A 27,435-nucleotide genomic window follows, 5' to 3' on the forward strand; every position below is an offset into this window, starting at 1 on the left:
TAGGTCAATCTATGTTGTCACAAATAGCAAGATTTCATTCTTTTTTTATCACTAATATTCATATATATTACATCTTCCTTATCCATTCATCTCAATGGACATTTAGATGGTTCCCATATCTCAGCTACTAGAAGTAATACTGCAATGAACATAAGGGTACATACATCTTTTTGAATTAGTGTTTTCCTTTTCTTTGGATAAATATCTAGGAGTAGAATTGCTGGGTCATAATGTAGTTCTATTTTTCAGTTTTTGAGAAACCACCATACTGTTTTCCTGAATGGCTGCATCAATTTACATTCCCACTAACAATGAGCAGAGTTCCCTTTTCTTCACAACCTTGCCAATCCTTGTTATTTCTTATCTTTTGATACTAGTCATTCTGACAGGTGTGAAGTGATATGTCAAATTGCAGTTTTGATTTGTATTTCCCTAATGATGAGTGATGTTGAGCATCTTTTCGTGTGTCTGCTGGCCATTAGTATGTCTTCTTTGGAAAAATGTCTACTCAGGTCTTTTGCCGACTTTTTGATTAGTTTGTTTATTTTTTTGATATTGAGTTTTCTGAGTTCTTTTTTTTTTCTTAAGATTTTCTATTTATTTATTCATAGAGACACACACACAGAGAGAGAGAGAGAGAGAGAGAGAGGCAGAGACACAGGCAGAGGGAGAAGCAGGCTCCAGGCAACAAGCCCCACGTGGGACTCGATCCCGGGTCTCCAGGATCACACCCCGGGCTGCAGGCGGCGCTAAACCGCTGTGCCACCGGGGCTGCCCGAGTTTTCTGAGTTCTTTATATATTTTGAATGTCAATCCCTTATCAGATACATCATTTGCAAGTATCTTCTCCTATTTAGTAGGATGCCCTTTCATTTTGTTAATGGTTTCCTTCACTGTTCAAAAGATTTTTGGTTTGATATGATCCCATTTGTTTATTTTTGCTCTTTTTGCCCTTGCCTGAGGAGACAGATCCAAAAAATATCACTAAGACCAATGTCAAAGGAGTTAATGACCATGTTTTCTTCTAGGTGTCTTATGCTTTTAGGTCTTATATCTATGTCTTTAATTTATTCTGAGTTTATTTTCATATATGGTGTAATAAAATTGTCCTGTTTCATTGTTTTGCATGTTGCTATACAGTTTTCCTAACACCATTTCTTGAAGAGACTATCTTTTCCTTGTTGTGTATTCTTGGCCACTTTGTCAGAAATTAACTGACCATGTTAAGTGTGGGTTTATTTCTGGTCTCCCTATCCTGTTCTGTTGATGTAAAACAGGTCTGTTTTTGTGCCTGTGCCATACTGTTTTGATTCCTATAGCTTTGAAATCAGGTAGCATGATATCTCCAGCTTTGTTCTTCTTTCTCAGGACTGCTTAGGTGATTTGGGGTCTTTTGTGGTTCCATACAAATTTTAGGATTATTTTTTCTAGTTCCGTGAAAACTGCTATTGGTATTTAGATAGGAATTGTATTGAATACGTAGGTTGTTTTGGGTAGTATGGACATTATAGCAATATCACATCTGTACCTTTTAAAGAATGAGTAGTTCTCTCTTATTATAAAATAGTATTAAAGAAAACAGGGCTAACTTTTTCATATTAATCACTTTCCCACCCCTAAATCCTATTCCAAAATTTAGACAAAAATATACTGTAGGTGAACTTTTCTCTTCACACATTAGCATAGTACAGTCAATGTCTGGCCCATGCTGCAGAAGCCATATTAAATAATCATATTAACCTCCTAAGAAAACCTTAAAGCAAAAAGCAAAGACCCAATGTGATGAAAGAAAAAAAAAAAGCAGAGGTATCATTTAAGGCAGTGGAAAAGGGCAGCCCGGGTGGCTCAGAGGTTTAGCATTCCCTCGGGCCTCGGGCATGATCCTGGAGACCTGGGATGGAGTCCCACGTTGGGCTCCCTGCATGGAGCCTGCTTCTTCTTCTTCTGCCTGTGTCTCCCCCCATCCCCCGCTGTGTCTCTCGTGAATAAATAAATTAAAAAATCTTAAAAAAAAAGACAGTAGAAAAGGGTCAGATAAGTAAGTAGCGGATAATTTTTGTTACAAATACTTGCAAGAAGATAGAGTTCAAAAAGAGCACTGAACATCCACTTCCTGAAGAAATACAAGAGTTATAACAACTTCATTCTTGAAACAAGGTCTGAATGGACTTCAAAAACAGGATAATTCTCTCACTTTTTTCCATAACTAGTTTTTGAGCCTTGTTTTCAAACCCTTGTCTTCTCCTTTTCATTTTGCCTTTGATTAGAGACATACCCAACAATACCCACAAAACACGGTACATTACATGATTTTAGTGGCATGTTTGGGTCTCTCCTTGGAAAGCAGTCATCATAACTTCTACTCATTTCAAACACTGAGACTTCTGGTATGTTCTAGAACAAACTTTTTAAGCACTGACTTATTTAAGACTACAAAACTTTGCAAATACTTCAATTAAACAATGACCTCAAGGCAGTAGTTCTTCAAACTGCAGATCAAATACATTTGTCGTTCAGCAAAGTGTGGTTTATATTCATCTCTAAGTCTGAGATTACAGGATTATTAGCCGGTTTTCATCTAATTTCTATATGGTTTGAAGTTTGAGTAGTTTCACTGCATGCACCGACTTAAATATTTTTTAAAAAAATAGGAAAAAGAAATTCTTTCCTTACTTTGTAAGCTGACACACAGCAAACAAGAACAAGAAACAATAGAAAAAAACAAGTACAGTTAACAGATTTTGTGTCTTATATACCATTTGCAACGAGAGAAGGGATTTCAGCATGTTTTGAAAATGCCTGGAAGCTACTTTCTTTTTTTTTTTGATTTTTAAAAAAGATTTTATTTATTTATTCATGAGCAACAGAGAGAGAGAGACACAGGCAGAGGGAGAAGCAGGCTTCCCGCAGGAAGCCCAACGTGGGACTCAATCCCGGGTCTCCAGGATCACGCCCTGGGCTGCAGGCAGTGCCAAACCGCTGTGCCACCGGGGCTGCCCTGGAAGCTACTTCTAAAACTGCACCCTACTTGGCATAAACTACTTTTTTTCCTACACAAGGTATCCAATCTCTATAAAGGAAAAAGTAACTACAACTACTATAGAAAATTGGGAGCGATCTCCTCTTATGTGATAAAAAGGCCAGTTTTACCTCCCTATCAAAGTCATGGTGTACAACCCATAACAATAACGGAGTGGTCATCTCATTTGCAAGCACAAGCATAACTCTTGGAGAAAATATATACTGCACTACCAGAATCTCCAAGGACCAGCTCTAGAACTGGTTTAGAAACCCAAATAGTTCCCTTATTAGCAGAAAGCTATTCTCTGCTAAGTTTTGGGTTCATTACATGTAGTTTATGTACTAGAATATTCTATACATCTGTGTCATTTGCCAAATGTTCTTGGTTAAGAATTCGTCCACTGTTTATCTAACAGTCAAAAATTCTACCTGCTGGGGCACTTGGGTGGCTCAGTCAGTTAAGTGACTGCCTTCAGCTCAGGATATGATCTTAGGGTCTTGGGGTCAGGCCCTGCATCAGGCTCCCTGCTCAATGGGGAGTCTGCTTCTCCCTCTGCCCTTCCCCACCGCTCATGCTCTCCTTCTCCCTCTCAGATAAATAAAAATCTTAAAAAAAAATTCCACCTGCTAACGTAGGTGGAACTTTTGCTTTCTCGTTTTCTTAAACTAGAGAAGTTACTACCATTGAGATTAGATGACACAGCACTTCCTGGGGGCTAACTAAAGGATGCTCTTCCACAGCCAATTCATGCCTGGGCGACCTCACAGTATTTATATCTATTATTCATCATTAAATAAGTTGTGAACATTACTGAATAATCGGGCTTATTAATTATGCAAGAGAAACCAGGAACACTTGGTAAAAAAAAGCCTCAGAGGAAAAAATAAAAACTTTCCTTTGTATTTTCTTATACTTTCAGAAGCCCAGAGGTGAGTCACAACTCTGGGAGCTATTTAGTGTGCAGAACTATATTGAATCAACAACCAATACTCTCATTTCAAAACCTCTAGTAGATCTCATAGCATGAGACTCAAGTGATCAGTTTCCCTGTCTTCCTCATTAATAGTCACCACTGTGGAAAAAGTTTCTGTTTGTAGACTAACCTGTCACTCAATTATGGTATCATTAGAATAGGAACATCCTTCTTTCTTGATGCATCTCTTCATCTTAAAAAGAATGTACTCAAAGAGCATTATGGTTTAGCTAGTCTTACATATTATTTAAGTCATCCTACATGTACCTTCTGTAATTCTTTTTGAATATGCTGAAATATGACGTTCTTTTAAGAAGCCCCATAAAAACCAGCTTTTCTTCTAAGTCAACCTTCTTTCATAAAGCAACCAAATTCAGTAAGTAACTCCCCAAAGTAGGACTCCTACCTCTAATCAAGGACAGAGGTATTATATTACCCATTTCATAAGACTTTGAGTTCCTGTACTATGCTGGCAGAATCACATTTAAGCATGAGACTTCTATTTGAAAACTTTAGTTATGTGTATGTGTGTGTGCATGTATACACACAGTTACATCCTCACTCTTGTAAAGAGGCATCTCCATTTGCTAGGTTTCCAAGAACAGTTCAGTTCTCTGAGGAAAGGCAGTGCCAGCAGCCACATACTTCATTTGACTCTGTCCTCCATAGTTCATAGCATTAGACAGCTCTTGTTTATCAGAAAGGAGTTCAAAGAAAGGTTTCAAGTGCACAAACTCTGTGGAAGGACAGCTATGGATTTAGTTATTTTTCTCCAAAAGACTTAATTGAATTCCCTTTCCAAAGCCACCCTTATGGTATTAAAAGGCAAAACAGAAAACAAAAACTCCCACAAAACCAAGAACAACACGGAGATCGCTGATATTCCTCAGATTCACTTCCATCATCTTCACAGATTATCCAGTCTCCAATCTCCCGAAGCCCTCTCTGGCTGTCTCAAGGTGGTGCTGATTTCTGGTTGTCTCATCTACTTCCTTACAAAGGTTTGCCCAATAAAACAGGGTATAAAGGCCACCAGTGTTCATATTTGCTTTCCAGCCCTGTACTCCTGCTGTTTTCAAAAGATCAGTCTGAGACCAGGGTGGAGCATTGCTTTAGGCAGCCTGTTTCTTTCTTGGTGGACAATTTTTATCCTCCTCCTCTTGCTTGTATATCTTTCTATGGTAAAATCAAACCTATCCACAGGCCATGAGCCTTGCAAGCTGGGATAGTACCCAGAGGAGTGTGAAACTGCTTCCATCTCCTGGGCTGTCCGTGGCCCCAGGCTCAAGAGCTATGGTAGCCCGACTGTTGTGAGAGACCCTCCTCAGAGCCCAGTGCAGATCCCCCTGCCTCTCAAGCTCTTTGATACCATACTGACTAGTTCACAAAGGAAAACTTCTCCAAACACAGGCAAGGTTTCGCAGGTGACAAGAAACCTAGAGACAGAAACCAATCTGCAAGGCTCTGCTCACCGCCGAACCTGAGTGCTGAAGAAACGCCCACTCCTTCACCCAAACCAGCACTTACCACAGTGAACAAAGATGCCCCAGCAAATAAATAACTGAGGTGCTAAAGCAGAAGAGCAGTGATGTGTAGTGGACTCTATCTTCTATCAATCTATCTAACAATCATTTCTATCACCTTGCACCAGCTACTGCCACTCTGGCCATCTGTTGCCATAGGCATTCAGCATAATATACAAGGCCATTCCTTGGCACTGCAAATCAACAATGGTCAAGTTCCGGCTGGAATGACCTCTTTTCTCCCAGCACCACTGCCATCCCACCACAGCACATGTTTGGCTGTATCACTGCTAAAATGACAGGAAAGAAGGAGTGGCATGACCAGGGTAATAAGGAGCCATAGCTGGATGATCTACAGTGAGGTAGGGAGAACAGGCAAGATGAAGGCATGGAGCTTGGTTGGACCTGAGATAGGGCCCACAGGCTAAAGACTGGTAAATGAGATTCATTTAGTTTAAAAAGTCCAAGTATATATGGGTTTCTAGGCTGAACCAGGGTTCCAGAACTAGATGGCACTCTGGTTAGTATACCATTGGTATCAGACATGAGAACAGGGCTGTGGATTAGAGCCGCTGGCAGGATAAAGTCAGTTTTTGGATGAATGGTTTAGGCTTCAGATAAAAGCATATGTGATAGAAGAAACAAGAAGACAAGGAAAATAAGTTATAAACTCCACAACTTCAAAATTAAGGAATCAGGAACTCCACTGAGGTTGAAGAGGCCAGGCAAAGTAAGAATGGCTAACCCCAAGAAAGAGCTAGATAACAGGTCTCTGGCCTAAGCTTTTATAAGATTTTTCCTGCTGTAGGATCTGCTGATGATAGATTAGAAACAAGTAACTGGGAGCACTTGGCTCCCAGAGTGGGTAAGTAAGACAAGGCCATTTCCTCTGGCAGACGGATCCTGCTAAGCAAGTAGAGATAAAGATTGAATCAGGCCAATGAGAGGGGCCATAGAAGTATTTGAATACAAAATGGTTGCCCAAACGACATTAGAAGTGGCTATATAACTAGAAAGATGTTCAGTATGGTTCTGCCCTACTCCTTTTTTTTTTTTTTTTTAAAGAGAACTACAGAGAGAGGGGTGGGTGGAGGGGCAGAGAAATAACCTTAAGCAGCTTCTATGCCTAGCATGAACCTGACGCAGAGCTTGATCTTATGACCCTGAGATCATGACCTGAGCCGAAATCAAGACCTGGGCGCTTATCCTACTGAGCAACCCAGATGCCTTAAGTTCAGCCCCATTCCCACATGAAGTCCCCCTGCAGAGGGATCATGCCCAGGATGTGGAGATAGCATGTCATAGTGTAAAAACTGTGGAGTTTAGAATCAGAGAGAGTCTGCAGCTCAGTTTTGTCTCTCACTAGTTGTGATTCTAGATAGGTTACTTAAACTTCTCTGAATCTTAATTTCCTCACCTGTAAACCAAGGTTGTCAATAGGTTTTGTAATAACAGGTTCTATAATAATTAAATTAGAGAACGTCTGTACCATGCCTAACAGAATACCTAATTCAGTAAATGATTGTTCTTATAAATAGTTGCAATGGTATCACTCATGGATACACTCCTTATAGATGTGCTCAGTAGTAACAATAGTAAGAATAGTAACTCTACGAACAATAGTATGGGCAAGTCCAGACTTAACAAGGGAATCTGTTTCTGGGAACACCTGAGAGTCAAAGCATGGTTGCTTGTAATGGGATGTTCAGCTTGACCCTGAATGGTGACGTTAGACCACTGAGTTCTACATCATGCAGATCAAATCATCACATCCTTCACTACCCCACCTCCCCCCTTTCCCTGATTCACTGATGGGCATTGACTATGCCATCCTAGCCATCACTTGGTAGGCAGTCAGCATTGGTACAGGCAGCAGGTCTAAGGAAGTGGTAAATACAAGTTTTGGTGGTTACTACAGAGGGTCTTGAATATGAGAAGGAGGACAGAACTTTTAAAAAGCAGGATATGATAATCCACAAGCTATCTTAGTTGGGTCGTCTGCATATGGTTCTTATACATAAGCTATCTTATTAGACTTCAAAATAACTCTATGGAGCCAATAGGATAAACATTATTTCTGGTTCACAGATAAGGTAAATGAAGCTCTGAGAGGTTTTGGTGATTTACTCCAGGTCATCCACTGTGAAGTGGGGGGATCTAGGTTAGAACCTGGATCTTTGGGTTTGTAGCTTAGTTCTTGACTGTTGTAGTTGTTTTATAACCTGTGATTTATCCAGCAGTACTTTTATGTTTTTTAATCTATTTATATTTGATATTTTTCTCACTTGAAAGAAAGCTCTGGTTTCTTAGAAATATAACTTGCTTCTGAAATAGTTTTATTTCATTTTGCTAATTTTATAAGTATAGAATTTAATTATATTTATTGGAAAGTAATCTTCTTAAATTGGATAATTGGATAATTATTTGGTATTATTCAAATTGATTTTCATTTTCCAGTTATTTTTAATTGAAAATAATATGTGTACTGTATTATGGTAGAAAATATTTCCTCTCAGAGACTAGTAAATTATTTACTTCACTGCCATCAGGGATAAATTATTCATTATAAAAAATGCTTTTATGAGTAAAATCATAGGAGGCTTACTATGACAGCTTAGGTTTCTGTGGGGCCTCATATTTTAATTTCTTTTTAAATGGCACCTTTGTTTCTTACAAGTTAACAAAATAATTTAATTCTCAGTGAAAATAAATGTATTCTTTTATTAAAATGGGCCGGCTACAGAAATCTACAGTGAATAATATGTTATTTGCTAGCAACTGTGACATTTCGAGCTCTGCAGGCAGTTCAGCCAATTGTAAAGTTTTAGTCAGGTTATTGTAAAGTATAGTCTGGTTATCTGGCAATGCTAATCATTAGGATGCTCAATACAAATTTTTCTACACAGAATTCAACATCTAAATGGATATCTTTGTACCAGATATCCTTTCATATTTCTATCCTTTCATATTGCTCAATAGCCTCTGTTGATGTTATGGTCTTATGTATATAATACATACATATGTGTGTGTGTGTGTGTGTGTGTATGCTTTCATTCCTTTTTCAGAGTAAATCCTCTCGTATCGCCTGTATTTTGTCCCTAAACAACATTTATGCACAGATTTGTTTTAAAATATGAAATCTTGGATTGAAATAAACTCTGTTAATGGGGAATGATGCTTTGTTCACTACCAAAATGGATTTAGAGAGACAATTCAAGATAAACAGAATGAAGGAAACTACTCTCTCCTTCCTAGGCAAGGACACAAAGGCTTTCTGTTTTGGTCTTTGGCTTTTTTTCCTTTGCCAGACAAACATGATCACTTACCAAGTGGCAAAAATGCAAGACGGTTTCCAGCCATGGAGAGCTCATTGAGGCTGGGCAGCTGGCAGAGATGGCGCGGCACGCACCATAGACGATTTCGGTCCACGGTGAGGTACTGCAGAGAAAGGCACAGGTGAAGCCTCTCGGGTAAAGTTAGCAAACGATTGGTAGAAATGTCTAGTGTCTGCAGCTCCTTCAAATCGCCAACCTCTACAACCAAAATCAAAATTAAGATAAATCGCATCCTGATTAAATTAATTAAACGAATCAATACTGTTAAGAGTTCAAAACAAATAAAATCAGTAGCTACAACAATTTACACAGACATGAACGTCAAAGTATGTAAAGAATCCAATAGAGGTAGGTATCTATAAATTAGCCTGCTAGAATATTCTTTTTTTCTAATGGAAAAGAGTGCTCGCCTAGAAAAAGGAGATACACAACGTAGTGAATATGAGCCAGAAGTCTATTTCCATGGCTTTTGCTTGTCGATGAATCAAAAGTTGTTGCTAGTGTAGGAAAAGAATAATCACAGTCACTTCCAGGTGCCTGGAAGTCTTTGCTACTCTTATTTGACCTTCTACTATTTACCTAAGTAAATAGTAGGGACTTAAAACATAAATAGTACCTCAGCAAGTATATCTTGTTCATATGAACTAAACAGAAAAAAACTTCTGGACAGAGAATTAGGATGTCTTTTGGAAATTTTCATAATGGTGAAGAATATAATAAAATGAAATGGCTGGAAGGTAATATTTTTAGATATATTTGGCCATGTGGTTCCTTTTTAAAAACCCAAAGTGTACACATCCTATGAAGAGTTACTTTCATTCCATCCAAATGAAGTCCTTTCGTTTGCTTTAACATTCTCTCATTATCAGTACCTATTGTTGTAATCTGTTCCGTGGTGAGTACAACTAATGTCTCTGTATTATGCCAAATCACCAAGTCTGAAGGTTGGGAAGTTCTTTACAAAGTACTTTATCCTTTTTTTGGGAGAAATCACTGCCAGGAAGGCTCTCTGAGCAGAGTAAGCTCTGCTAAGCAATCTCTAGGGAATGGACATTTACCCTATCAGGACAGTACAATCCACTCAAGGCTCCACAGGATGTGCTATGTAGCGCAAGTCTACTTCTTTCACATGACGGAACTTCCAACTTGCAGTCCATTGAGGCCATTTCTTGGTCTTCTCTGATCCTAATCCTGTTCCATGAGCCGTTCCCCTCAGGGTAAGGTTTCCCATGTTCCTACCACTTTATTGCACCTCCCCCTCCCAGGTACATCCCAGTTTGTTCAGGGCTTGGGTTAGTGTTAGCAATGTCTTCTCTACTAGACAGAAAGTCTTCTGTCCTCTTGGATCCCCAATTAACAGTTCTTACTGCTACAGACCAGGCGTTGACAAATTAGGACTCGGAGGCAAATTCTGGCCCATGGTCTGCTTCTATACTGCCTGCAAGCTAAGACTGGCTTTTACATTTTTAAAAGGTGGCAAAAAAAAAAAAAAAAAAAAAAAAAGAACAAAGCCAAAAAGGAATATGTGGCAGAGACCATATGTGGCCTGCAAAGCTTAAAATATTTAGTCTTGCCATTGATGGAAAAAGTTTGTCAGCCTTTGTTGGAGACTGTTACCCAGAATATTTTTAGTGACTAGTTTTAATAAAAGTAACAGAAGTGCAAAATGTATTAATTTCTCATTGTTTGTATAATATTACAAGGGATTTGTGCCAGGAAATTCACACTTTATTGTCCAGTTTCCCCAATACTGAGCAATATATGCAGTTGAAGATGGGTAAGGAGGATTCAGGGAACACTCTGTGATGCTTAATTGGAGTTTTGTTCTACTTGAACCTAACTGAAGCACACGGGAGTCAATTTCATTCTTGGTTCCATTAGCATAGTATTTCATTTAGGTATGCCTGCCAATCTACCTGTCTAATTCACACACAGAAAAATGCTTCTAATTTGGGGTGTGTGGGGTAAGAAGTTGTGGGAAGAATCATGTTCTAGCATTGCATAAATAGTAACAAGAAACCTTCCTCACCTCACTTTATAAAGTGACCACAGGAGTGAAATAGGACAGAAGTGCAACCAAACAGCTACACATCCCGGGGCCAGGTGCCAAGAGAATCAGTTGGGATCTCTGACACTGAGAGTCACAGCACATATAGGAGACGATGTGTGGGGCACATGGGTGGCTCAGTTGGTCAAGTGTGTCGGACTCTGATTTCAGCTTAGGTCATTGTATCAGGGTCTCTGCACAGAGTCTGCTTGGGATTCTCTTCCTCTCCCTCTGCCCTTCCTCCCACCCACATGGATGCCCCCATCGCTCTGTTGTTCTCTCTCTAAAATAAATAAAATCTTAAAAAAGAGAGAGATACTGTGTGATAGGAGGTCAGAGAAAGAAGATGTAAATGAGGGGTTGGAGAAACTTTTGCAAAATGTACTGGCGGAGACAGGAACTTGAATAGCTGAAAAGAAAAATGGATAGTGTTGCCAGCAGGGGCTGGGTGTGGGGGTGGGGCTGAAAGATCAGGAAGGCACAGAAGTGAAATAATAATAAGCACAGCATGTACAAGGGGCTATCTGAAGCCTAACAAGTATCAAAGACACCCATGGGAGAAGAGTAGGAAATAAGTTCCTTAGGAAGGGCTTCGTGGAGACGTGAGTGATAATGAATACTGGGTAGAGAGGTTTGGACTTACTGCCGTGAGAACATGACATCTCCTGAAGATTCATACAGGATAACAGTGCTCTTTTGTAAAAACTAGAATGATGGGACATATAAAAAGCAGTGGAATGGAAAGAGATTCAAGGCTGAGAAAACAAGGAGACATTTGACTAGACAGAGGCAACATGACAAATTTAAAGAATTTCAGAGATATTTTAAGAAAAGTATGAGGTATGCTTGATTGGAAACAGAAAATAGTGAAATAAAAAATGGTCAAAGATAATTTTAGTGTTTCTAGGTTATTAAACTCTAGATATGGTGATGCCAACACTAAAACTTAATTTTTTATGAAAAAATTAAAATTATATCAATACTTCTGAATTGCAATATCAAACCATATTTTGAAAGAAATTTGAAAAATCTATTAAAAATCATATGGGAGCAAGCAAAATAAATTATTTTAATCATTTACAAAATAATTAAATGTGTAAAATAGTGTTTTGATGTGGCTGCAAAAATTACTAAGGCTTGTTACCACTATTTTATTTTTAAAATTTATTTATTTATTTATTTATTTATTTATTTATTTATCTATTTGAGAGAATGTGCACTTAAGCAGGTATAAGTGGGGGGAGGGGCAGAAGGGGAGGCAGAGGGACACGGAAACTCTATACTAAGTGGGAGCCGTAAGCAGGGCTTGATCCCAAGACCCTGAGATCATGACCTGAGCTGAAACCAAGAGTCAGGAGCTCAACTGACTGAGCCTGACCTGAGCCACCCAGGTGCCCCAACTGCCCACCATTTCAATTCAGTATTGTCTTACTGTATTGTGAGATGGAGAAATAATATGTGATCATGATTTAAAATTTTCCATAATGTGATGATTTACATTTGACAGCGGTAACATCAATATTTATACTCTGCTTTGGCAGACATGCACACATATTTCAGATATTAAAATTAATAAACTTTTGACAAAAAAAAGGAAACACATAATGTCGTACCAAAGGTCAAAGTACTGAGGAATGGGAAGAAGAATGAAAAGCTGACATTTCTTACTTCCTATGTGAGATGAATAAAAGCATTTTATTAAATCTGAAACATTCTGGACTGCATATATTAAATGAATAAGTACAAAAAAATGATATTATTCTTAGTAGCTTACTATTTAGGCCTTTTCAATTGTTATTTAGTGATTTTGTCAAATTGTGAAATTATGTGGGAAAGGAAGAAAAATAAAAATTAAATAGCTTCTCAGGTAGACTCAATTAAACATAATTTTCATGACCACTTTATACCAGGCTGCAAATCTAAGACTACATACATATGGCATCTTAATTTCAATAATCAATTAAATAATATACTTGCTTAAGCTCAGCTAATGCAAAATACATTTTTTTCAACTTTTTAATTCAAGTTCTAGTTAGATAACATACAGTGCAATGCTGGCTTCAGGAGCAGAATTCAGTGATTCATCGCCCACATACAACACCCAGTGCTCACTGCAAGTACCTTCCTTAATACTCATCAGCCCATCCCCCAACAACTCCCCTCATCACTCCTTAGTTTATTCTCTATCTTTAAGAGTCTTATGATTTGTTTCCCTCTTTCTTCTTTTTTGGGGGAAATTACATTTTTAGAAAGCAATTGAGTCAAACAAAAGTTATCTAAGATTCTAACTTGAATTCAAGAAAGAGGAAATAAACCTGAGGTAAAAAGAGATAAGCCCCAAAAGCCAACAAATGAATTCAAACAGAATACTAAAATATATTTGGATAATAACAAGAAAGGCAGGAAAGAGGGAATAGAGACAAAAGTAGAGATTACAAACAGAAATCTAATAAATGGTAGGCCTAAATCTAATAAGGTCAATAAGAACATTGAAAGCAAATAGCCTGAGGACACCAATTAAAAGAGATTACTGGATTGGATTTAAATACAAGATCCAAGTATAAAAGGAACCCATTTAACATATAAATACATGAATAGATTAAATATAAAGTGATAAAAACACATGTCATGCAAACCATAACCAAAAAAGAAACAAAAAGGAAAGCTGTACCTTCCAGTAGGATGCAGTGAGGAGGCTGCCAAATCCTCTGCCCAGAAAGTAACTATAAAATTCCACAAAATTGTCAAAAGCAACCATTTCAGTACTCTGGAAACTGACCAAAAGTTTTCAACAAATGGAAAAGCACGTATTTATGAAAAACTATAGCACTTCCACTAAGAAGAGCAGAAATGGGACGCCTGGGGGCTCAGCATTTGAGCACCTGCCTTCAGCCCAGGGTGTGATCCTGGAGTCCCAGGATCAAGTCCCATGTCGGGCTCCCTGCATGGAGCCGGCTTCTCCCTCTGCCTATGTCTCTGCCTCTCTCTGTCTCTCATGAATAAATGAATTAAAAATCTTAAAAAAAAAACGAAGAGCAGAAATATGTGGTAAGGTCACTTGGGGTGGCGCCCATCCCTCTACCCAATTCTAATATGGCAGAGAGGGTATGAACACTAGCAGCTTCACTGCTGGAGGGAGCTGACATGATTTGGAGCAAAAGGTGAAAAATCCACACCCAGTACTGTCCTTAATAATTAGTAATAATCTTGGTCACAAGTGAACAAGAGAGGCTAATTATTTTATGAGGCTGTGAGATGTTCTTGATTGAGGCAAGCAACAAATTGGGCAGATAGGTCAGAAAATTAACAAGGAGGTATGGGCTATAAAACAGGACAATCTATTGGATAGACTCTTCACATATATCTATATTTGTAGATTTACAAATTCCAGGTCTATAGAGAGCTTGCACATGTGTACAGAGGAGAAAAGATAGAGACCAACAAAAAACAATAGAGTACATTTGGAAAATGCTTAAATGTTAAATGGGTTTCTGAACCCACATGCATTTACTGTCAGAAGAGAGAAGCCATACTAGCTCCAGGTGTTGACCACCAAGCTATACAGAAATAGGAACAAATCCTAATAAGCTAGGCTTAAAAATTAAAACAAAAAACCCCACAGAGAAATCAATGGTCACATACCGTGGGGGAAATGGATTTCATGGTTAGTCTGGGTAAATTACCATGAATATCAAATAAGTAAATAGAAATAACAATAATCCTCAGGTAGGGAAAAAAATCAGAATCCAGAGTTATAATATATTATTTAAAATATCCATTAAAATTATGAAATATACAATAAAATAAGAAAGTATAACCCATACTCAGGAAAAAATGAGTAAATAGAAAATGATTCTAAGTGGATCAAGATGTTAAATTTAGCAGACAATGACTTCAAATCAGCGATAATAAATACACTGAAAGAACTAAAAAGAGAGGTGCCTGACTGGCTCAGTTAGGTAGAGCATGCAACTCTTGATCTCAGGATCATGTGTTCAAGCCCCATATTGGGTCTGGAGAAGGAAGGAAGGAAGGAAGAAAGGAAGGAAGCAAGGAAGCAAGGAAGCAAGCAAGCAAGCAAGCAAGGGAGGGACAGACAGACTAAAATGAACAAGTCCAAAGAAGGAAAGTATGATGATAGTGACTCAAAAAAACAAAAAATATCTAAAAACTAAAAATAAATTATAAGAAATATACTGGAAAGTTCACAGATATGTGAAAATTAAACAACATGCTACTGAACAACCTAGTCAAAAATCAAGAAAAAAAATTTTTTAAATGCCTTGAGACAAATGAAAATGGAAATACAACATACCAAAACTTATGAGATACAGCAAAAGCCGTTCTAAGAGGGAAGTTCCTAGCAAAAAATGCCTCCCTCAAGAAACAAGAAAAAACCCCAATAAACAAATTTAATTTTATATTTTAAGGAACCAGAAAAAGAAGAACAAAGGAAGTCCAAAATTTATAGAAAGAAGGAAATAATAAAAATCAGAGCATAAATGATATATAGACTAAAAAGAAATAGAAAATAAAGAGCTCATTTTCTGAAAAGATAAACAAAAGTGACAAATCTTTAGCTAGACTCACCAAGAAAAAACAAGAGGACTCAACTAAGATCAGACATAAAAGAGGAGACTTATACCACAAAAAATACAAAGGAGAGTACTATTAACAATAATATGCCAACAAATTTGACAATCCAGAAGAAATTGATAAATTCCTAGAAATATATAACTTACCAAGAATGAATCATGAAGAAACAAAAGATCTGAACAGACCATTTACTAGTAAGAAGGTTGAACCAGTAATAAAAAAATCTCCCAACAAACAAAGTCCAGGACCAGATGGCTTTTCTGGTAAATTCTACCAAATATTCAAAGAAAAATTAATACCAGTCCATCTCAAACTCTTCCAAAAAACAGAAGGGGAGGGAGTACTTGCAAACTCATTTTATGAGACCAATGTTACCTCAATACCAAAACCGGACAGAAGTGTCCCAAGAAAAGAAAATTACAGGCCAATATTCCAGAAGGACAGACACAAAAGTTCTCAGCAAAATATTAATAAACTGAATTCAACAGCACATTAAAAGGATCATATACCATGATCAAGTGGATTTAACTCCACAGATGCAGGAACGGTTCAACATCTTTAAATCAATCAATATAATAACACCAGATTAACAAAATGAAGGATAAAAATCATACGATCATCTCAACAGATGCAGAAAAGCATTTGACAAAATTCAAATTCAACTGTTTTATAATAAAAGCTTCTAACATAGTGGGTACAAAGGAAATTTACTTTAACATATTAAAGGCCATATATGACGACCACAGCTATCATCATACTCAACAGTGAAAAGCTAAAAGCTTTTCTTCTAAGATGAGTAACAGACAAAGATACCCATTCTCATTACTTTTATTCAACATATTATTGGAAATCCTAGCCACAGCAATTAGGCAAGAAAAAACAAAAGCTATCCCAATTGCAAAGAAAGAAGAGCGTCGCTAATTGCAGATAGCATATACAGAAAACGCTAATGACTCTACTAAAAAACTGTTAGACTGATAAAGTTGCAACATAAAAAATGAATACATAAAAATTGGTTTCATTTTAATACACTAATAATGAACTGTCAAAAAGAGAAATTTAATAAGCAATTTCATTTCCAATTGCATCAAAAAGAAAAAAAAACCTAGAAATAAATTTAACCAAGGAAGTGAAAGACCTGTAGACTGAAAACTGACACCGATGAAAGAAACTGTGGAAGATACCAATGGATAGAAAGATATACTATGCTCTTGAATTTAAAGAATGTTGTTAAAATGTCCATACTACCGAAAGCAATCTACAGATTCAGTGGAATCCCTATCAAAATATCAATGGATTCTTCCACAGAAACAGAACGTATAATCTTGAAATTTGTATGAGACCACAAAAGATCCCAAATAGCCAAAGCAATCTTGAAAAAAGAACAAAGCTGGAGGTATCACACTCCCTAGTTTTAAACTATAATACAAAGCAATAGTAATCAAAAAGCATAGTATTGACATAAAACAGACATATAAATATGTGGAACAGAATAGAGAGCCCAGAAATAAACCCATGCATATATGGTCAATTAATTTACAACAAAGGAGCAAAGAATATACAATGAAGAAAGAATAATCTCCTCAATAAATGGTGTTAGGAACACTGGACAGTCACATTTAAAAGAATGAAAATGGCCACTATCTTACACAATACACAAAAATAAACTCAAAGTGGATTCAAGGCTTGAATGTAAGACCGAAACCATAAAATGAAATGAAATGAAACCATAAAACTCCTAGAAGAAAACAGCCAGTAAGCTCCTTGACATTGGTCTTGGCAGTGATTTTTTTAATCTGACACCAAAAGCAAAGGCAACCAAAAGCAAAACCAAAGCAAAAAATAAACAAGTGGGACTATATCAAACTGAAAAACTTCTGCACAGCAAGAAAATGAAAAGGCAACCTATGAATGGGAAAAAAATATTTGCAAGTCATATATCTGATAAGGGATTAACATCTAAAAAAACCAACCAAACAAAAAAAACTTCCTACAACTCAATAGCAAAAAATCCCAAACAATCTGATGTTAAAATGGGCAGATCTGAATAAACATTTTTCCAAAGAGGACATGCAAAGACACATGAAAAGATTCTCAACTTCACCAATCATCAGGGAAATGCAAATCAAAACCACAATGTTGTATCACTTGATGCCTGTTTAGACCGGCTATTATCAAAAAAAGACAAGAAATAACAGGTGTTGGTGAGAAGAAAAGGGAATCCTCGTGCACTTTTAATGGGAATGTAAATTGGTACAGCTACTGTGGAAAACAGTATGGAGGTTTCTCAAAAAACTAAAAACAGAATTACCATATGATCTAGCAATTCCATTTCCAGGCATTTATCCAAAGAAAACAAGAACACTTACTCAAAAACAAAGAACACTTATCCATGTTCACTGCAGCAATAGCCAAGATATGGAAACAATCTAAGTATCCACTGATGGATGAATGGATAAAGAAAATGTACAATGGAATATTATTCATCCATAAAAAACAATGAAATCTTGCCATTTGTGACAACATGGATGGACCTTTAGGGCATTATGCTAAGTGAAATAAGTCAGAGAAAGACAAATATCTCTCACTTATACGTGGAATCTTTTTAAAAAGTTCATAGATACAGAGAATAGAAGAGTGGTTGCCAGAGGTGGGGGGTGGGGATGGGATAGGCAGAATGGGAGAAGAGGATCTAAAAGTACAAATTTCCAGTTATAAAATAAGTTATGGGGATTTCAAGTACAGCATTAGTGACTACAGTTAATAATACTATATTGTATATTTGAAACTGGATAGAGAGTAAATCCTTTTTTTAAAAAAAAAAGATTTTATTTTTAAATAACATCTATATCTAACACAGGGCTGGAACTCACAACCTCGAGATCAAGAGTCATACACTCCACTGACTGAGCCAGCCAGATGTCCCTAGACAGCAAATCTTAATAATCTTCATCACAAGGAAAAAAATTTTTGTTAACTATGATGGCGGATGTTAACTATACTTTTTGTGGTGATCATTTTGCAATCTATCAAATAATTATGTCGTACACTGGAAACTAATATAATGTTTTATGTCAGTTACACCTCACTTAGACAAAAATGAAAAAATATTTATTAATAGAAGGCAATAAAGGAGCTAGAGAGGAACATAAAAGATATGAGTTGTGTAGAATACAAAATACAAGATGACTGATGTAAATATGTCCATATTAACAATTACAGTAAATGTCAACAAACAAAACAATCCAAATCTAATGAGAAAGTCAGATGGCCTAAAAAACAATATGCTGCCTCTAAGAAGCACACTTCAGATGTCACTGTACAAATCGGCTGAAAGTAAAAAGTATGCAAAATATATATACCAGGCAAAAAAACAAGAAGAGTGATCTACCAGCTATATTCATATCAGAAAAGTTAGATATTAAGACAGGAGATATTACTAAGAATCAAATAGAAACACTTCATGACAGTAAAGTGATTAATGCTCATGGCATATGTAACAATTTTTAAGTATATGCACCCTAAAAACCCAAATGTACATAAAGCAAAAACTGAACAGAAAGGAAAAGTAGACATTTCAACAATGACGGATGGAGATTTTTGCACTTTACTCCCAATACTGACAACATCTGGTCAGAACGTAAGCGAGGATGTGAAAGACTTAAACCACACAGACCTAATTTGACATTTACAGTGTACTACAGCAGAATACACATCCTTTTCAGGTGTACATGGGGCACTCTCCAGTACAGAACATCCACTAGACAAAAAACCACATCTCATATTTAAAGGAATTGAAATTACACAATGTTTGTCCTCTAAACAAAATGGAATTAAGTTAGAAATCACCAATAGGAAGAAGTCTGGGAAATTGCCAATATTTGGAAATTAACACTTCTAAATAACCCATGAATAAAAAATTACATGGAAAATTACAAAACATTTTTGAATAAAAATACAACATACCAAAACTTATGGGATGCAGTTAATGAAGTGCTTAGTGTAAAATTTAAAGCTTTAAATGCCTACATTGGAAAAGAAAGTTTCAAACTCCTTACCCAAGCTTCCACCTTAAGAAATGGGAGAAAAAACTGAAAACTAAACCCAAAGTAAGCAGAAGAAAATAAATAATAAAATTTCTAAAAAGTATAAAGGTCCTATGGGGATGGATGAAGGCTGGTGTATAAGAGGCACAGAGAAATTTCAGGGGATATTGGAATTCCTCTGTGTTTCACTCTGGTGGTGGTTACACAAGTCAAAATACATATTTTAACATACATGTTAAAAATTAAAAACAGTGACACATATTATTTTCAAAAATAAAATTCTTTCTAAAAGTTAATAAAATATACATCAAAACAAAAATTTAACCATTCCATATATTGATTCTCTGGACTTTAGAAATAAATTTTGGCATAAAATGTATATAATTCAATCAGTTCCTCAGCTGTTTTTATTTCTAATAACGCGCTACTTGCATTTTTCTGAAGGCTTTTTAAAAACATGGCATTATTACATTTCCCATTACATTTCTATAATTAATTTTATCATTAATAAATTTAACGTAGACACCTTCAAAAGCATTTATTACTATGTTATTATGAAATTAATGCAGTATTATTGATGTAGAGTTACAATGTATTCTTTCTGGAATACTAGTAGAATTTGACTCTTTTCAGCTGGTCTCCCTGTCCCCACACCACTCCTCAGGGAGTAAACATCAGTGTGTACGCTTTATTTCCTTCACATACCTAGAATAATCCTACCTTCACAGTTGTTCATACTGTTTGCTTTTATACTAAATATACAATACCTTAAAACTTCTTACTACTTATAGAATAGTCTGAAAATGATTTCATTATTGCCACATAGTAATTACTTACACAATGCATAAAAATAATGTTAGAGTACCAATTTCAAAAGAAAAAACAGTAAGTCCCCTTTAAATCATCACTGCTGATATACACTGACCTAACCTAAAATTTAAGTGGGACTGGGAAGGAAGCCACCCACTCCATGCCAGGCCAATGACCACAGAGAGTCAATAACAAGGCTTGGTATTTTCAAGCGTTGGCTTTTTCCGGTACCACGAGAAATAGCTCTAATTTGAACTGCAAAGCACACTGGGTTAGGAAGAGCATACAGAGAAATAAAAGACAATATTGCAATGCGAAATTCCATCCTATATACAGTAAGGATGTCTCCCTTTATATTCATTCTCTTTCTTTTGATTAGGCTGTGGAGATACATACTCTGGTATGTAGATACAGGTTCAAACCTGTATTTACTCACATATTTAAAACCTTGGCTTGATGTTTAAAAAAAATCATCTGTAAAAAGAAAAGATAGAAACACGCATCCCAAATAATTGAATGAAATACCCTGTGAAATTCAATAATGCATGCAGAAACAATAAATAGTTGTAATTTCCAGCTCATTATACCACTTCATATTCTAAGTGTAAATCCTGAATATAAATATGTTTTAAATGGATGTAGTTCTGTCACAGAAGCAAATGTGAACACAGTATGTGTGTTTGTTATGTCTAGCACAGAGAAAGGAGCTCTCAGGAGGAAGATGTCTTTAAGGAAATGGGCAGGACTACTTTCCTTGGACAAATAAAAAAATAAAAAACAACTCAGATTCCCATCACTTGTTAGTCCATTTTGAAGGAGAGCTAACAACAGCATACAGATGTCTCATGCCATGGGGTTAACAGCAATAACCAAATGATACAACCTCATAGATGTTACTTGTGACAATTGGGATCAAATCCTATTCTAAAGTCATAACAAACATGTAAATGAATATTTCCTTAAGAAGTTTAACCTACTTATCTGACATGAGAACTAGAATTCTTTAAGCACTCTGAATACTGTACTTGTCTTTTTAAATCCAGACTGATCACTCTGCAAATAAGCAGCCTGTCTAGAAATGGCTTTCTTACCACAGGTGGGCTGAAATATGTTCACAGACTAGGTAAAAAGAAAGCTTACCCTTTGAACCCTTTAAAATTATTTTTTACTCAAACAAAAAAGTATATAATAAAGCCTTTTATTTTATCGATGATATTTTATGAATTGGCTAATGGCCAAATCTGGGAACATCATTAAAAGCTGTCATTTCCTCCACAGGATAGACACAGAGAACAAAGGCTGAGTACAGTGACAGGTCATACTGTAAAATCTGCCCCGAATGTCTTCTCTCTACCTCTAATGTTTCACACTGAGCTCAGCACCTTATCATTTTCTGTCTGAACTTACCCAACAGCCTCCATAACTGGTCTTCTTGCTTCTGTTCGCCCCTTTCCCATCCATTTTCTACACAGAAGCCAAAGGGGTATTAAAATGGAAGCTAGGGTATCTGGGTGGCTCAGCGGTTGAGCATCTGCCTTTGGCTCAAGAAGTGATCCCGGGGTCCTGGGATCGAGTCCCGCATCAGGCTCCCTGCAGAGAGCCGGCTTCTTCCCCTGCCTATGTCTCTGCCTCTCTCTGTGTGTCTCTCATGAATAAATAAATAAATAAAATCTTTTAAAAAAATAAAACGTAAGCCAGATCATGTTCCTTCCCTGTCCAAAACTCTGTCCTGGCTTCTCTACTGTACATGCATTAAATCTTACACGCCACATTACTAGCAATGAGGTCCCCTAGTCAGCCCTTGCCTGCCTCTCTGTTCACCTCTGACAATCCAATTACCCTGCCCTCTTTCTGGTCCAAGAAAGTGTCAAAAATTTTTTTCTCTCAGAGATTCTGAATTGGCTATTACCTCTGCCAGGAATAACCCTTGCCCCACTCCTCAAACTATGGGCTTCTTCTTGTCTTTTGGAACTTCACTATCCTATTTTCACAATAGCCTTCTTTGGCACTCTAATTAAATACTATTGAGTTTTCTCAATTATAGAATCCTGTTTATTTCCTTTCCTGCATTTACTATGGTCTTTATCTTATTTATTCACTGATTTACCTATTAAACCACAGTCAGTGCCTCCCATTAGAAAATAAACTTCACAAGAGCAGAAGCACTGACTGCTGTATATATTGCCATAGCCTGGGCACCTCAGTTTCTAGTTCATGGTAAGTGTTCAGTAAATATTCTTATTCACTTAATTAATGAATCCCTTAAATTGTCTCATTTGTTAAGCAACCACAGACTAGACTTGTAGGCTGCAAAAAAACCCCACAATTTGTGATTCCAATTTGTTTATCAAAATTGCAACTGTTTTAGAACTTCGAGACTCACAAATCCTAGAAAAAGAAATTCTGAAATCCAAGACTGCCAGAGGTTTATCACACATTGAACATAATTTAAGTTTTCCCCAATGCCTTATAATTACCTGTGGACATAAGTGATGGGAGTATTCAGTAAGAGAGATAATTGATAGAAGACTAGCTGCCCCCATATTAAATAACCCGAGACTGTTAAGTATTTTCAAATTCTTTTTTTCAAGATTTCATTTATTCATTCATGAGAGACACAGAGAGAGGGGCAGAGACATAGGCAGAGGGAGAAGCAGGCTCCCTGTGGGGAGCCTGATGTGGGACTCAATTCCAGGACCCCAGGATCATGACCTAAGCCAAAAGCAGATGCTCAACCACTGAGCCACCCAGGCATCCAAACCATTTTCAAATATGTGATTTCCTATAGTTGATAAAATTGTAGAGAAGTAAATATAATATACATAATTTACAAAGAATGATGATGAAATAATGTAACTAAAATTTCAGCAAAAATTTCATAAGGTATATAAGCAAATACTGTCCATCAAGCAAAGTAATTATGTTTTCATTCATATCTTCTGAAATTCCTGTTTTGGAATTGTCTTAAGATCTTGATTTTGAATTGCTTCATGGAATCTAGGAATCAAATCTACCCTAAAAAGGACAGGGTTTTCCATCACCAATTTTATTAACAAAATACCTCAAACTGAAGGAAAATCCAAAACAACAAAAAAAATTTTAATGTTTAAATAAAATTGGCATCCTCAGAATCACTCAGGTTGAACATGTTCAATGATGGCTCAGGGGCATTCTCGTAACAGTGCTGCTTTCATATTTTTGGAAATTATTTAAAAGCTTTATTAGCCAATCTTAATATTATTATTATTATTTTTTAGCCAATCTTATTTAAACTACAAACCACAGACTCTTGTTGGAATAAGTGTGTCTTTCAGATAATTAATTTGAAGGAATTCACAATAATTTGACTTCGTGAATTCAGAATCTGGGTACATTTGTTCAAGTATTATATCCTTTTCACATTTGGGAAGGCGTGATCACATGTACCCAGTTTTGAAAATCTAAATCCATTCCTTAATTGGTCCACTTGATGGACCAGAAACAGCCTAAATTTGGTTTGCAACAGGATACAGTAAGACTGCAGGGAATGACTATTTTGGAGGCCAAACAGTATCAGTGTGTTTCTCCATCTTCCCTCTTATATTCCACTGCAGTTGCATGCTTACCTCCTATGACAGCAGGTGCATAATGTATTTCAAAGGCACCATGAAATAAATGAGTGTTAAGAGGCTTGCTTCAGAACCTACTCACCAATTATATCATTTCAAAGGGAATATGGTTTATGAATTAAACAGGGACTTATAAATAACATTTTTAATACCCTTTGTAATATATGACTTAGGGTCTTGCAGTATAGGACAAAATTGTCCACAATCATAAGGGGCTTGCTATATATAACTTTGGATGTGTGGCAGGTTATGTTTAATAATGCATAATCACAACGGAGAATAAAATTAATGATACCAGAAAGTTCACTGAAAAAAATCTATTAACTATGCATTTGCCTAATATAGACAATATACAAGAACTTTTTAAAGTTAAGAACATCAAACTAGCACTGAAGATGTCCTCTTAATTGTGAAAGATAATATTATTTGGAAGGTTTAAAATAAAGTGCTCTGAAACACATGACATCTGCAAAAAACACACAAAAAATTGATTTGACTTAAATATATTTATGTCTGTCAAGCTTGCCAATTAATTCCCAATAGAAAATTTTAAATGTTAAAGATAGTATAAAATAACATTGTTTTGACATTTTACCTGGTGCTTTGTGTGTGATTAAATTATACACTAGACTCTCATTCAAAGTTCTTTAAAATAAGTAATTTACCAGGTGTTTATTGGCTATCTAACCAAATAGTCAATTTGGCATTTGAAGTACCTAGCAAAATGTCAATGAGAATTTTGCAGAAGACAAGAAAAAGTAGAAAGTATTATTGCTAAGTGGCAATTATAACTAACTGCTAGAAAGAAATGGCATATTTCTTTTTCAGATACACTGTCTTTAAAACTTAAAAGCATTTGTTCTAAAATTTAGCATCTTTATTACTGTTTTATGCCAGGACATGGATTACTACTTGGAAAAATTCTTCATCTGCCTCATTCTGCAGAGTCATGAAGACAACATATGCACATTTTCATTTTATGTTATGTTTCAGTGATTGTCTCACAGATTTCTTCTAGGGAGGCTTTTTATGTCTTTACCAAGGCAGCACAATGGAGTTTTTAGGCTTTGACCTGAATGAGACCACCAGGTGACCACTGTTGGCATAAATATCATAGCGTCATTATCCAGAATAAAATTTTTTATTTTACTACTTTGCAGAGAATAGCTAAAAGCAATCCATATTTCACTATCTGAAAAGAATATTATTATAATGGTTGCTTTCATTTTACTTTCTAAACTCAAAATAAAATAGGGGAAAAACCTTAAAGAGAAAAATTTTAGTGTGTATACATTTCAAATTGATCCAGTCCTGTTTAAAATTCCCATAAGATAGTAACTACCTTGAAAAGCAGAAAATTGTTGATAAAAAGAATGACCTCCACTGATACTGACAGAACACCAAGAAACCAAAGAAAAAACATATCAAGGAAAAACACATGAACCTGAGATTTAAGAAAATTCTCCATTAATTGAAAGAATTCTACGTTAAATTCAAAATATAGTTCTGATTTCTAAATGTGTACCCTTTATATAAACTCATATAATCACTATTAATATGAGAAATCTGACATTAGGGAATTTTGAATTTGTACATACTGGTCATCCACAAGTTTCTAGATTTACAACCTGCAATTTTTTAGAGTTCTAGTCGAAGTCAGAGCAGAATGAAAACTGAAAGTACTCAATAGTGAACAACAACAACAACAGAGGAAATGAGGGTACAGAAAAATGCTAACTTTTTATTTTTAAACTTTCCTATAATGTTTAAATATTTATATCTATCTTCATGTGTCATTTGTATAATAATATAAAATGCTTCATTACACACTTTGGGATTCCTTAGAACAAGAGATGCAACAATTCTAAGCATTTGTATTACAGATATATGTATATATATTTTAGTTGTGTTTACTTTGGCTAAGAATGATCACACAGAGATCTGTGATTAAAATTCTAAGAATGTGGACTTCCTAATGACATTTCAGTTCACTGAAATACAATACAATAAAAAACAAAGATTTAGTAAGTATGCATATACTTGCTGCTTTGCAAATCTATATTGCTGAAAGTCCCTATAAATTCTTTCATTATAAAATGAAAAAAGTTAAACAGTTCCTGTTAAATATAAGTATTACACAAAACTGTATGGTGCTATTTTATGGAAAGAAAATGCATAAAAATATATTTCTTCAGATTTCCGTTTATTCCTAACCCTTTGGAAAAATACTACAAAATAGTACCACTGCTTAGCTGTAAGCCAGTTAGTATACATGCGAGTTCAAAGGCTTTGATTGTACTGTTATAAATCTTTTGTTGTGCGCTGCATTAAGAAACCTTTCAAATGTCCCTCAATAACAGGAAGTAGCAGAAAAGTCGAACAAAAAGAATAAAAATCTGTAAGCACATAAAGAATACCAAACAGTTCAATGTGAACACATGATTTATACCCTATAAACTGTATTTCTTTCAGAAATGATTAGTTACACATAAAATTTCCAAGAATTTTAACATTTTCCAAATTAATTGATATTATGTTCTTTTCATTTAATTATTTGAACTGGCAGTTTAGCAAAAAATGAGAAATTATGTCAAAACAACACCCTGAAAGCAACCTTAAAAAAAAAAAAAAGCTAGAAAAAAGGGTCCATATTTACTTTTTTCCATTAATTTTATCTAAACTAAATGTTTGCAATAACAGTTGTGGTAGAGTTTCTGGAATATTGCTCATCTAAAGCAGTGTTTACTCCCAAATACATTCTCAAGAACACTAGAGTAATGCTCCCATGGTCGAGTAAGTTTAGGAGAAACAATATGCTCCCATTTGATAAAATGCACTTTAGCATATTAAAACACAGTTATCAAAGCAGAAAACTCATTTAATTGTGATTTGCCAAGTTTCCTATTCCTTTGACCACAGTACACTTTTTTTTCACAAGACATGTAGAAAAAGTTTAGAAAATGCTGATCAACAACATTTAAGGCATGTTGTCTTCTATATACTTCATAAGAAAGGTCTAGCAGTCTAAATATTAGCACTAATCTTTACTTTTGTATAGGAAATGTAAAAAGGAATTATCTTGAACTCTGCTGAAAGGAAAGAAATAAAAATATGATACGAAATTCTGGCTTTAACACTAGTGGTCAATGTAACACTTAATATACATATGATATCCGTGAGACCCTGATTATTATAACTATAGGCTGTCAGCTTTAAAAAACACTGTCCTGAGGTCCAAGCTTGTATTAGCTATGGGCTTTTCAAGACACTTTTGCAGATATTTTTATTTTATTTTTGCAGCCCTTCTGAAGAATATGCAAAGAATTTCAAAATTTAATCTTACCTCCCCTCTGTCTTTGTAACTCTTACCCCATCAAGCATCAACTTTCTGCTCTCTTCCTTCTAGGCAAACAGGCATTTAGCTCCTTGTGCCCATGTTGCCATTACAGTAGCAATAGTTTAAAGTTACTAAAAA

The 27,435-nt window shown here is 35.9% G+C and overlaps 1 protein-coding gene across 5 annotated transcripts in view; it reads right to left on the reverse strand.

Moving 5' to 3' along the window:
- Positions 1–27,435, reverse strand: part of LRRC28 (leucine rich repeat containing 28) — a 163,416-nt gene that overhangs the window by 56,660 nt on the left and 79,321 nt on the right. For 4 of the 5 annotated variants that reach the window (XM_026001658.2, XM_026001671.2, XM_026001665.2 and 1 more), the window contains exon 6: positions 8,845–9,051. The exons of the other annotated variant lie outside the window; for it this stretch is intronic. In XM_026001658.2, coding sequence (XP_025857443.1) covers positions 8,845–9,051 — 207 coding nt within the window. The remainder of the gene's footprint in view (positions 1–8,844; positions 9,052–27,435) is intronic. 5 annotated transcript variants of the gene reach the window in all.

Source organism: Vulpes vulpes, chromosome 14 (assembly GCF_048418805.1).
Source record: "Vulpes vulpes isolate BD-2025 chromosome 14, VulVul3, whole genome shotgun sequence".
NCBI classification, from domain to species: domain Eukaryota; kingdom Metazoa; phylum Chordata; class Mammalia; order Carnivora; family Canidae; genus Vulpes; species Vulpes vulpes.